General features: G+C 33.8%; 2 protein-coding genes and 1 long non-coding RNA gene across 4 annotated transcripts; 2 read left to right on the top strand and 1 right to left on the bottom strand.

Annotated features, from left to right (window-relative positions):
• Nucleotides 1–99: 99 nt before the first annotated feature.
• On the top strand, nucleotides 100–3783 carry LOC126733165 (probable pectinesterase 53). Its single transcript, XM_050436359.1, has 4 exons — nucleotides 100–700; nucleotides 1263–1452; nucleotides 2521–2963; nucleotides 3065–3783. The coding sequence occupies exons 1-4, from the start codon at nucleotides 360–362 to the stop codon at nucleotides 3210–3212; spliced, it is 1122 nt and encodes a 373-aa protein (XP_050292316.1). The 5' UTR covers nucleotides 100–359; the 3' UTR covers nucleotides 3213–3783.
• Nucleotides 3784–3828: 45 nt separating this feature from the next.
• On the bottom strand, nucleotides 3829–9962 carry LOC126733164 (PHAF1 protein At3g51130). Of its 2 annotated transcripts, none has more exons than XM_050436357.1 (15): nucleotides 9721–9962; nucleotides 9275–9357; nucleotides 9017–9091; nucleotides 7901–7968; nucleotides 7723–7828; nucleotides 7555–7615; nucleotides 7290–7456; nucleotides 6908–6970; nucleotides 6240–6287; nucleotides 5634–5747; nucleotides 5429–5528; nucleotides 5269–5342; nucleotides 4692–4796; nucleotides 4445–4507; nucleotides 3829–4075 (listed from the first exon to the last, which is right to left on the bottom strand). In XM_050436357.1, exons 1-14 carry the CDS (start codon nucleotides 9815–9817, stop codon nucleotides 4457–4459), a joined length of 1212 nt encoding a protein of 403 aa, XP_050292314.1. In that variant the 5' UTR covers nucleotides 9818–9962; the 3' UTR covers nucleotides 3829–4075; nucleotides 4445–4456. The 2 variants fall into 2 exon arrangements, with proteins under 2 accessions (XP_050292314.1, XP_050292315.1); XM_050436358.1 differs by having other exon boundaries at nucleotides 4445–4504; nucleotides 9721–9960.
• Nucleotides 9963–11024: 1062 nt separating this feature from the next.
• LOC126689666 (uncharacterized) lies at nucleotides 11025–11973 on the top strand. The gene is made up of 2 exons (XR_007644570.1): nucleotides 11025–11246; nucleotides 11382–11973. It is a non-coding gene; the product is annotated as an uncharacterized LOC126689666 (long non-coding RNA).
• Nucleotides 11974–12495: the final 522 nt, after the last annotated feature.

The raw sequence follows: 12495 nt of genomic DNA, 5'->3' as shown, positions 1-12495 counted from the left end.
TTCAATTAGGTAAAGCTTTATCAGCCTCATGTGATGATCCACTGTTTTGTCCAGCAAACTAGATTGATTTAATTTTCTTTTAATGTATTAAACAAACAATTTCACCAGAACAGACAAGAAGAAACCCCACTTGACAGAAAATCACAGTTGGGCCTAATGGGTGTGATTGGAAGTGACAATCCAGATAGAGCCACAACTTGCTAGATTCCCTTGACCTTCCCTGCTCTTATGTTTTTAAACCTTCCATTCAAACAAACTCAAATTCCAAGCTTACCAAATTTAGTTTAAGGCTTTCAAGTTTCAACTACACCTAGAGACTTTTTTTTACGTACTTTTTCACTTAGCACTTAGCAGCATCAATGACAATCAGCCTTCACAATCACAGCTTCAATAAGATAGTAGTAAAGCTGTTCTTGTTGATTTTATTGTTGGACAGCACGAGTTCTTTACCACATACAAATGTGTCTAATGGGTACTTGGTGAGCGAAAAGGAGTACCTGAATTGGGTCAAACAAATAGGTTCCTTCAAGCACTCTCTCTTCCAGAAAGCAACCAACAAGTTAACACCTTGCTCAACCATAAGAGTAAACAAAAACTCGAAGTTAACTGGTAATTTTGTTACAGTTCAAAAGGCTATCAGTTCAATACCAGTAGTCAATAACTGTCGGGTGGTTATTTCCATCAGTGCAGGGATTTACAGGTAATAAATGGAGCTGTCTTTGTTTTGTTACTCATGGATCATATTTAGTTGTGGTTGGTTGCTTGGTCTTGTTCTGTGTTTATAAAGTAACATTAACACAAAACCAATATACTAGATTTTGTGTTTTTTTTTTTTTATTACCTGTAATCCTATATAATTTGTGTTTGTATAATAGTCATGCCAAAACATTTTCTCCTCCAAAACATATTCTCAAATAGTCTTTCATTTATAACATTAAGTATTCGTTTGACACGAGCTTTTTCGATTTAACTTTTAGTTTATATTATTTCATGTGCAGTTTCTTAAAATCCCATTTTTTCAAATATAAACATTATAATTTTTTAGCAAAAAAAAAAAAAAAACTGATAACAAACGAACAATAAATCATTCATAACACAAAATTGCTTCACTTTTTTTGGGAGAGGGGAGGGGGAAGGGGGGAAGAGAGAATGATCTAAAATAGAGAGAGACCATTAAACAATTAAGATTTTATTTATTGTATCTAACACTAACAGTCAAAGTGTTATATTTTGGTTTAAATTTACTATGAGCAAAAATGTAGGGAAAAGGTCCTAATTCCTGCGACTATGGCATACATTACCCTGGAAGGTGCTGGTGCTGATAACACCATTATTGAGTGGGACGACACAGCCGACCGAATTGGACAAACTGGGCATCCATTGGGTACCTTTGGTTCTGCCACATTTGCAGTTGATGCTCCTTACTTCATTGCAAAGAACATCACCTTCAAGGTCAGTCAATTTCATGATTTTGGCTTCGGTATTTACCATTATTAATTTATCTACTAGTCTCAAAGTTTTACAGAATAAGTCTTAAGGTAGGGTGTTGTAGGTCTAAGCTCAGTCAAAGTATACTTCAATTTCCATTTCCATATATGTTGTTTTCCAAAAACACAATTCTCTTGTAATTTATGGATAATTTTGAAAAAGTTCAATTAAAACCGTGAATTATTTCACGAAACAAAATAAACTACACCTAATAAGACTTATCTTGGCACAAATTAACATCATGAGGTATTTTAGTACCCAAAAAAAAAAAAAAAAATTCACAACGATTATATCTTTATCAAAGTGTAATTATCTGTTAGGATTCTTAAATAATTTCATCAGATTTTTTATATCCAAAGATTCACATGGACTGATTTTAGAGCCTAGATTAGGCTCTAAGTCTAGCTTATATGAGTTTTCATAATTTCACTCTTCTTTGTTTATAAATATTCAAACGAATTATAAAGTTAATGATTTTAATTGAAACTTTTTAAAAATTAGAATTCAATTTAAAATCATTCCTAAACTATAAGAATAAGTGCATGATTTACCCTTTTTTTTAATTGTTAGTGAGTACTAACACACAACCAAAGTTAACAGCAAGTAAGGATTTAAGTGATGAATCAGTCACATTAGTGACCATTTAAATCTACAACCCTCCCTTTAAAAAATAATAGATAAATAAAAAATTATAACTTTTAGTTTAGAACAAGCCTTTCACAACATGTGAGTCTCACACTTTGTGTGAGATATATTTTAAAGCGAAACAGTATCTTATGAGACAATCTCATAAAATAATTTTTCTTATAGAAAATATCCTTTTGTATGGAACCCCTATGAGTAATGATATATGACAGTATCTTATGAGACAATCTCATAAGATAATTTTTCTTATAGAAAAGATCCCTCCGTATGGAACCCATGAGTAATGATATATGTTTATACTTTATACCCTCACACACATATTGATTGAAGAAGAATAAAGAAGGCTTTTAATGGCTAAAGTAAGGTGTCGATTTTTTGAAATAACAGAATATAGCACCATCGCCACCATCAGGAGCTCTAGGCAAGCAAGCAGTGGCACTGCGGATTTCAGCTGACACAGCAGCCTTCTTCAGTTGCAAAGTTATAGGAGCACAAGACACTCTTTATGATCACATAGGCAGACACTACTTTAAGGATTGCTACATTGAAGGCTCCGTCGATTTCATTTTCGGAAATGGTCTCTCGTGCTATAAGGAGTGCCATTTAAATGCCATCACCAGTACCTATGGAGCCTTGACTGCTCAAAAGAGAGAGAGCTTCCTTGAGGAAACTGGCTTCTCATTTGTCAATTGCAAGGTCACTGGATCAGGTGCCCTTTACCTGGGAAGAGCTTGGGGCACATTTTCTAGGGTAGTCTTTGCGTACACATATATGGACAAGATCATCACTCCTAGAGGATGGTATGACTGGGGAGACAAAAACAGGGAAACGTATGTTTGTTCTCTTTTTTTCCCTTTACCACATGCCTTTGATTATGTGCCAGCATCATTGTATTTAACCAATTGAGACAACGTTAACATGTGCTTTGCAGGACCGTATTTTATGGACAATACAAGTGTTGGGGACCAGGGGCTGATTTCGGGGGCAGAGTTTCATGGTCTAGGGAGCTCACTGCTGAGGAGGCTGAACCATTTATTTCACTTGGTTTTATCAATGGCCAGGACTGGCTCCCAAACTAGGGATAATTTCAAGTTATCAACTGCACTTGGTACACCATCAACGCCACGGTGCAACTCAAAAATATATTTTAGTGAGTTACAACACAACACATATTCTCATTCCCAACAGTTAAATTGAAAAAAAAAGCATGCAAGTAAAGCCGGCATCTGCAGAGATTCTTGTATGGCACATGTAGTGCAAGTATTATGCTATTTCTCATCCTCCTAATTAGGAAATAGAATAATAGTTTGCTACTAAATTGAACTATGCTATTGGAATTTAGCATTCTCCTCAAAAAATATGTGCATAGTTTTTGGTAATAGCATAATAGTTTGCTACTAAACTAAACTATGCTATTGGAATGACTAATCTCATTCCCCTTATATCATGTAACCCTCAATATCGGAAGTTAAGTAGCAAACTGTTATGCTATTTCCAAAAACTTGATGAGTTTTTCTTTCTTTTTTATTCCTTTTTTTCCCAAGCAAAACATTCACCCGGAATAGTTGAACCGCAGTCTCCTCAGAATTTTCATTAGGCTATAAGGTATTGTACTACAAGTTGAATGATTAGAACCATCAAAGTAGAAAGAGTTCATAAAAAAGACTTTCAATAAACAAATGAATATGCCTAAACTGAGATATGAAATGTACATTCTATAAAATGAAAAGTGGCAGTTTGTCTTTGCATCTTTTCTTTGAACAATTACCAAGTCAAATAAATATTAGCACAATATAAACGTTTCTGTACAAATTAATAAATAACTGTACAAAGTGTCCCGTGCCATGGTGAAGTTACATAGAGCATTTGCTGCTTCAGCACCAATTGAATGTACATATCCCACCTACTCCTCGTGATGTGTCAGCATCCAATTTGAACAAACCTTAAAAATAACAATAATCACAAGTAACAGGGATCAGAAACTGCAATAATCAACAGCATTTTAGAAAACACACAGTTGAACTAAGATAAACATCACAATGCAGTCGTATCTACACCATAACACCTTTAAGAGTTGAAAAATATCAAGACAATGGTGGTTCTCTAAAAATGTTGACAGACAAGATTCTAACAGTGACTAATGAGAACCAAACTTCCAAACTCTCCAAGATTAGTAGATCCAAGAATTTTAGCTAAACAAACCTTATCAAATGATAACTAAAGAACAATATAGGAAACTAATTGTAGAACTGAACGTGTGCAAAGACAAAAGAACATTATTCCTGAGGAAGAGCAAGATAGAGCAACCTACCAGACACTATACTCATGATTGGAAGAGAGTTACAGTTGCAATATAGCCATTCTTCATCACCTGCTAATATCAATGAAAATCTTATTAGTAGTCCCACTTAGCCATACAATAAGCTTAAAAGTATAGCAGTATAATTGTCTGACTCAACAGAACTCGGATTTAAATTTACTTTGTTTTTCATTTTTAGAGACCAGAAAGGTGTTCAAAATTGTAAGCGAGTAAGATGTATAGATCATCACTAACTCACCTCAAATGCAACATTTTGATAACCATACACAAATGTAGATCCAAAAGGATTGCTTGTAGAACCTTGTGTTTGGATGGCAGCTCGCCCACAGTCACCAAGGATTTCCTAAAAAGTAAAAATCTTTGTTACTTCCTAAATAACTATAAAGGGAGTAGACATTAAAGGTTAAGACAGCAGTAACATGGATAAATGGGGTACAGTTATGTCTCTGTTCAGTTTAATCTGGCAAACATATGATATGTCCCACCCACAAACTTACTGCCAGCAGATGAGGAATAAACAATCTAGAAGAGAAAAAAAAAAACAAGATTTTTCCAAAAATGATAAAGCAACTTGAATATTGAATGAAACCCCACCTCCCAGGCTCCCCCCCAACCCAATAACCAGGTACCAAGAAACAGGCGCTATACTGAAATATATGATTCTACTCACTAGACACATCCAATTAGATACTTACTCAAACACCTAAAATCTCTAATTGAAACTCTGCATCACAACCACGGAAAAGATTGAAAATGAAAAATAAAAGACAAAAACTAAGAATATGGAGAAGAACAAGTAGGCAAAAACAATATACCTTCACTTGCTCCCACTTGGTGCTTGGTGTAATCCTGTGTCCACTGCTATTTACTTCCTCAAAAGAACCCTCAACTAAAAGAAACAAAATGAAAAATGGTTCATTGGTTTCTCTATTAAAAGGTTTAATTGGAAGCTTCTGAAACAGATAAAGAACTTACAGTCCGAACCAAATATAACAAAATTGCATTTTATATATGAATTGAAGTCTGCATGACCAGGATAGTTTGTGTGCAAAACAAACTTCTTGATTTTATGGGTCTGCAAATACAAAACACTGATATTATAATTCCTAAGTGCAAAGGTCATCATGCATGGTATCATGATTACACATATCACTAGAACCCAAAAACTAAAAGTTGTTACCTGCCCATCAAATAAGATGTCCAAACCACGGGTAAAATAATTGTAGAAATAATCACCACAAAGTGTTGTCCGTGGACGAGGGTCTGATGCAGAGTGAATAACCATTTGATCTACCTGTACAACTAAATCAAATCAATATTCACTAATTATGACAAACAATTCAAATATAGTAATGATAGTAATAGTGCTTAGACACCGGATAATAAAAACAGCCCAAGCACCTATGCAGCCGCAGATACAAGCATAGCCAGATTATTCCAGTGTCATAAATATACTGGAATTCAGACACCTTCCAATGAGGGAAAGAAATTATTAACAAAAAGAATTTTCAACCAACATGGCAATGGAAGACTTAAAGAGCATTACAGGACACAACATGGATGTCAAAAGCAAACAATGCAACTTAGTTCATCGATATGTCTTAGAATAAAATATAAATTTTCTTCTAAAGCATGCAACACTCAATTGCCTCTGTGCTGAAAAGATACTTTCCTCATTGCATTTCATGTCAAAGAGACAGAAAACACAGCATGGTGTATGACTTAATAGAATATCTCGCACTAGATAAACAATAATGAGAAAGAAATATTCCTGTCTCAGTAATACCTGCTTTTGATGAATTCCACAAGGACGGCCTAATTCAGTCCACACATCCTGCAGAAAAAAGAAAACTAAAAAAATTAGGCATGACAACATTGCATCAATCTGGCCCCTCATAAGAACACAAACTAACCAGAAAATGACAGAAGTATATGGAAATTTTAAAATATCATTGAAACTTCTAAAAACAATACGTCATTAACAGAACCCAGAAAATAAAAGAGATGATAAAGAAAAATCCAGCAATTAAACTAATTTATGTAATTTAAAAATCCTAGTGACAAAGTTTTTTAATTATCATTAAGAAATACCAAATTATGCCCAAATAGAACTCGTTAAATGTATGATAGTTTTGTTTCCAACATAGTTCCAGAATTCTTTAAGATAAGGCTTTGTGAGTCAAGTTGATAGCAATTTATTTTGTTTTCGGCAGAAATAAAATTATTTATATCTATAGCTTGCACATCTGTGCATGTGCATGTGAGTGAGTGTGAAAGAAAGAAAGACAATTCTGATTACATTGCACCTCCATTAAGAGCCTAAATGACATCTAAGATTCCATGGAAAATTGTATGACACAAAATGAAACAAAAGCATAAAGTAATATCTGAGCAGGAAAGCATTTACCAAGAAAAAAGATACTAAAGCTTAATTGCATTAAACTTAAAACTTGCCTGTGGGGATGCACCGAAAGGAATATGTTGGCCACCAACAGTGAAATATAATTCTTCTCCAAGCTGGACAATACTGACATTGAATTAAATTTTATCCAATATTCAAACTCAAATGGGTCAAAAAACTACACTTCAGAGACCAAATAACTAAATAAATAACACAATTGGCAAGCACTAAAACATTCAAAATCAAAGCTTTATTTGATGGTCCAACAAATTTCCATACTTAAAGCTAAATGGTTGATGCTAATAGGAGAAGCAGGTGACCATCCATAAGATGGCCCACTGGATTCTGCAAACAATTCAATTGAAATGATACCAGACTCAAGCACGATGACAATTCAATCAAAATACTGCAGGTAGATGAAGGATGAAACCAAACCTTAACATGCACCTCTTCCATGTAAAGACTGCCAGCAGGTAATGGAGGAGCATAAGCCTTGTCCATTAAGGATCCTACACCAACTTTCTTGTCTGTAGAACTATCATATATGGAGACACGGCAAGTCACAGGTGTGGTGCCATCCGGAAACTCTAATGGCAATTCCGCTTTCATAAAAGAAATAAAGGAGTCAATTTAAGTAATCAGAACTTGAAAATTCACTCAAACAAGTAAAAACCCAAGTTGGGAAATGCTGAAACAATACCTTCCCCATCATGGCAGCAATCTGTATACTGGCTAGGAATTGGAAAGGCAAAGGATAGGCCCTGCAAAATATGCACATAAGACAGTCCCCAAGATGTAAGACAATAAGACAAGGATATATTAGGAAAAAAATAAAACTATGACATAGTTATGTATTCCATATACATACTGGGTAAAATAGATTGTAAACACCTCTAACTTTGTCATAAATTCCAGGAAAGGTTGGCCCAAAAAGTGCATATACAGCTACAAAAGTAGCTAGAGTGGATGGTCCCCTACAAAAGGAAACGCAGGTCATTAATAAAACTAATAGCATAAAAATCATAAAACTTATTTTAGTAACTTACCCAATCAGAGAAGTAGCATAGCGCATTTGAAGCCGTTTTACATCAAAAATTTCAATAAGCCTTAGCCTCTGACACAAAATTCAAAGTCAAATTAATCAAATTGTATCACAATATAGTCATGTACATTATATTTGCACACAAAATCAATTTATAACAACAATCCATGTGAGCAATAACAACAAATTTTGGAGATCGGAGCACCAAAATTATATCAAAACTCAAAGGTGAATGGAACTCAAAACATAAGGCAACTGCACTAGCAAATCCAATGATGAAACAAATTTATAGTCCCAAGCAATAACTAGAAAGACAGAATTACTCTTTTCCACTGAGTAATTTATCCATTATGTAAACTGAAGAACCTATGCCAAAGAATTGAGATGGTCTATTGAATTGCCAATCCAAAAAATTCTTTGCCACAGATAAAATTTGATTTACTTGCATCAATTAAGTAAAAAAAAAATATGAAAAAGAAAACCTCCATTCAGGTCACAAGTTGACAGTTTAAACAGCTTGAAGTGATTGTGCTAATCCTATTGTGCTTTTAATTTCTTCAATAGATGCACACATTAATATCATGCCCATGCTGAAAGTTGAAACCTCAGAATTTATTGTTTTCTATATCCCACATAGTTCTTCATATAAGTTTATCATGTGGTTTAACCTGGCATACAAGATAAATAATAAAACACCAGTTCTAACAACAATTCTAGATATGAAAAGAACAAAAATAATAATTATCATAATGTAACGATTATGTCTCAGAGAAATTTCTTCAGAGGCCCATTCATCTTCACTGCCACATAAAATCCATAGTTAAAAAGCACAAGGTATCCAAAGTAGAAAGATGAACTTAGTTTGCCCAATAAGTCCAAAGGCAAAGCTTCATTCCATGAATTAGGCATGAAAAATAATTACATCTAACAATTTTGAATAGTATCCTTTCAAAACAATGCACTAGTTACCAAAATGACTAAAACAATCACAAAATAGGTTCAAAAACTATATTCAATAGTTTCATCATCCCATTGATGCTCACAGCTCACTAAAGAAAGAATCCGCAGGATTGCAACAAGGAACCCTAACAAAAAACCTTAAAACAAACAAAAGTATTACCTGAGACCAAGGATCAAAACGAAGATGAAAACCATGATCTGGAAAGCTAATAACAAGATCCAGTTTCAGCGGCTCCTGCATAAAACAACCACCATAAGAGGTACTTACAAGATCAAGACCGCATAAGACTCGTATGTACAAATATATAAGACACCTCCAACTGAATTCATGGCGTAAATGTGTAACAAAAAATCAAATATTGCATCAATTGAATTTCTGAAAAATCACAAAGTACGCGTGCAATTCTCTAAACCAAACCTCATCAAAGTACTTCACGTGAACAACGTCATAGATATTAGGCTGCTGCTCTATCTGAGCAAATGCTTCACATATTGGCATCCCTATAAAAACAACAACAACCATTTTCAGCACCAAAATTATTTAAAACATTTATTAACCACTAAAATGCCTAAAATTCTTCTAATTAGCTTAAGCTTTTGAAGCACAAAGTTACCGGTAACCTAACCTAACACTCAATTTGGTAGTTGAGTGAATTGTACTTCATCCATTACAGCTTCAACAAAACATTATTTCATTAAAACTAGCAAACAATTATTTAATTTCTCGGGAACCAAACAGGTGAATAACTAAAAAATCAAGCTGATTAGGATATAATCCAAATCTGAAACTAATCGGGAAAACGATCGGACCAGATATACTACGATACTAAAAATCGAAAAGGTTAGAGATGAGTTGAGAAATACCGAGAGAGAAAGGTCCGATACCGAGACCGGGTCGGAGGTCGAGAACGATGGCACCCATGGCTGTGCCCTCGCAGCGTCGTCTAGTTCTCTGCGACATAACCAAATTGGGTCTTTTTGGGTTTGGCTTTCGTTCTTTTTTTTTTTTCTTTTTCTTTTGTTTTAGGGAACCTCCGTTACTTTCGCAAAAGAACTGAACAGGTGTTGATTGCTTAAATACAAATGGCAGCGTTGGTTCGGAATGGGATTAGTTTTTTTTTTTTGATTGCTTCGCAGTGCACGGAATATCAATATGTCAACATTTCGGGTTCCGGGTTGCTTGGGACCACCTTATTGGGCCCCGTGGTTTATAAAATTAAGTCGAGTTTTCGAAAATTAAAAAAATGTATGGATATTTCGGGTTTTTTTTTTTTTTTTCCTCATAGTAAATTTCAAGAATTTAAAATAATATACACTAAAAATTTATTTAAGAAATTATAAAAAGGAAAAATAAAATATATATATTATTTTTTCTGTATTCTTGAAGTGTTGCTAACTGAAGAGGCTAGCATGAGCGAGACCAAAGCTCAATCAAGCAAGATGAAAAAAACTATCAATCATGGGGAAGATTGGTTTATTTTCCTTAGACTCCATTTGGGAGTTCATAAGGGAATGAAATGGAATGGAATGGAATGATTATAAGGGAATGGAAAATAATGAAATTAAGTAACCTTGATTGGATGTTTTAAAATAAAGGAATGGAAATGAATGAAAATGAATGGAATGTAAATAATTTTGTTTTGGAGTAACATGGAGGGAATGGAATGGAATCATTTTATGACAATATTACTATTAAACCCCTATTTTAAAATAAATGGTTGAATATATAAGGGTATTTTGGGAGTTTTAATAAAAAAATCATTGAATCTAATTTTATTCCCTCTAATTCCTCCCAATTTCGGGGAGAATGAAAATTTGAAGTTTTAAAGGAATAAAAAGGAATGAGCGTTCCTTCCTACCAATTCCATTCTCTCCCACTTAAACTCTCAATTCCCTCCATTAAAACTCCCAAATAAAGGAAGGGAAGAATGTTCTAAAATTATTTTTTTCATTCCTTTCCATTCCATTCCCTCCTCCCAAACGAGGCCTTAGGGGTATTAGAGCACTTACAATAAGGTTGCTAAAATAACTAAATAGTCATTTTAGCAACCAAAAACACACACTACAGTAAAAACGGTAAAGCTAACATTTTTTGAGTGATTACTACAGTGGGCTACTAACTCTAGTAGCTCATAGTAGCTGGATGATATAATAAAAACTATTTTATTTTTATTCCCCACACACTCACAAATCACTTCACATGCATAAGGTTTGTTTTCTCTTTTTTATTTTCTTTCTCCTCTACTCTCTCCTCTCAGCTCCAAACCCAGCCCATGTGAAATCGGATTGTGGACATCAATGTTGAGGTGAGATCGGATTCGTGGGCATCTTCTTAGCTGTTTATCTATTTCTGCAACTTCCTAGGTCTTGTCGACGATTCCAAACCAAAAGTAATTTTCTTAATATCAATCTATGACTATGATTGCAATTTCAATTCTTTTGATTCTTTTAATTTCTCATCAATTTCCTTCATTTTTCTAACTTATTTGATTTTACCTAATCAATTTCTCTAACTTTTGTGACAGTGTTTGGGACTATTTGGTTCTCTATCTATCTATTTAAGTCATTTGCCTACAACCAATACAAACCTAAAAATAAACTATAAGAACTACACTTTTTTGTTGTTGTTGTTATTACTTCGGTGTGGAGATCAGATTCATGGGTTTGGATTGCCGATTTTGTGATTTGTGAGGTGTCGTCATGCTCGGATTTGTGGGTTTGAGTTGGCCGTGCTCTGATGGCTTGATTGTGGCTTGCTCATGGGTTTGATTTAGTGGGACTTGGTGCTAGTGGGTTTTGGTTGTGTTTGTATTGGTGATAATGGTTTTAATGGTGGATTTTGACTCAGTAGTGTTTCTTGGCGAAAGTGGGTTGCTAGGTTTTGCTAGGTTTTTTGTGGTGGGTTGTTGATAACGGTGGTTGTCGTTGTGGTTATGGTGGTGGTTTTGTTTTGCATTTTTTTGTTTTTCAGTGGATTGTGGCTACCACAGTGGTGGTGAGAAGGTTGTGGTGGGTGGTTGTTGTGAGTTTTTGTGGGGAAGTTTTATTTTATTTTAATAAGTTGTTTATATTATTTTAATGAGATGAATGTTAATATAGATTCTTTGATTTATTTTATTTTATTTTATTTTTATTGATGTCAAAGATTCTTTGACGTTAAATGTGAGTTGTTAAAATATATAAAATTACTTTTTAAGTTGCTAAAAACAATATTTTATAGCTTCCTTACTGTGAATGCTCAAAGGTGATATCGTCTATACTTTTTAGCCTTTAGCCTTTAAAGAAGGTTGTTGTCATGCTCTTGTATTTCTTTTGTCTCGTAATAATGTACTTAGCATGTTTTGTCACACAAGGTTTCTTGCAAGGACTTAATATTAATTATGAAGAGTGTCACACAAGGTTTCTTGCAAGGAATTAATATTAATTATGAAGAGACATATTGTCATGTAATGAATACAACTACATTTAGATTATTAGATTTGTAGTTACGTAAAACTTAGATATGCATTTAATGGATATGATTGCACCATATCTATATATATATATATATATATGTATGTATATATATGTATATATATATATATTAGTAATAAGCAAAACATAGAAAAAATTCGATTAAATTTTAAATTATAATTCAGT

Source organism: Quercus robur, chromosome 6, assembly GCF_932294415.1.
Source record: "Quercus robur chromosome 6, dhQueRobu3.1, whole genome shotgun sequence".
Lineage (NCBI taxonomy): Eukaryota > Viridiplantae > Streptophyta > Magnoliopsida > Fagales > Fagaceae > Quercus > Quercus robur.
This window is presented reverse-complemented; position numbering and strand designations above follow the sequence as displayed.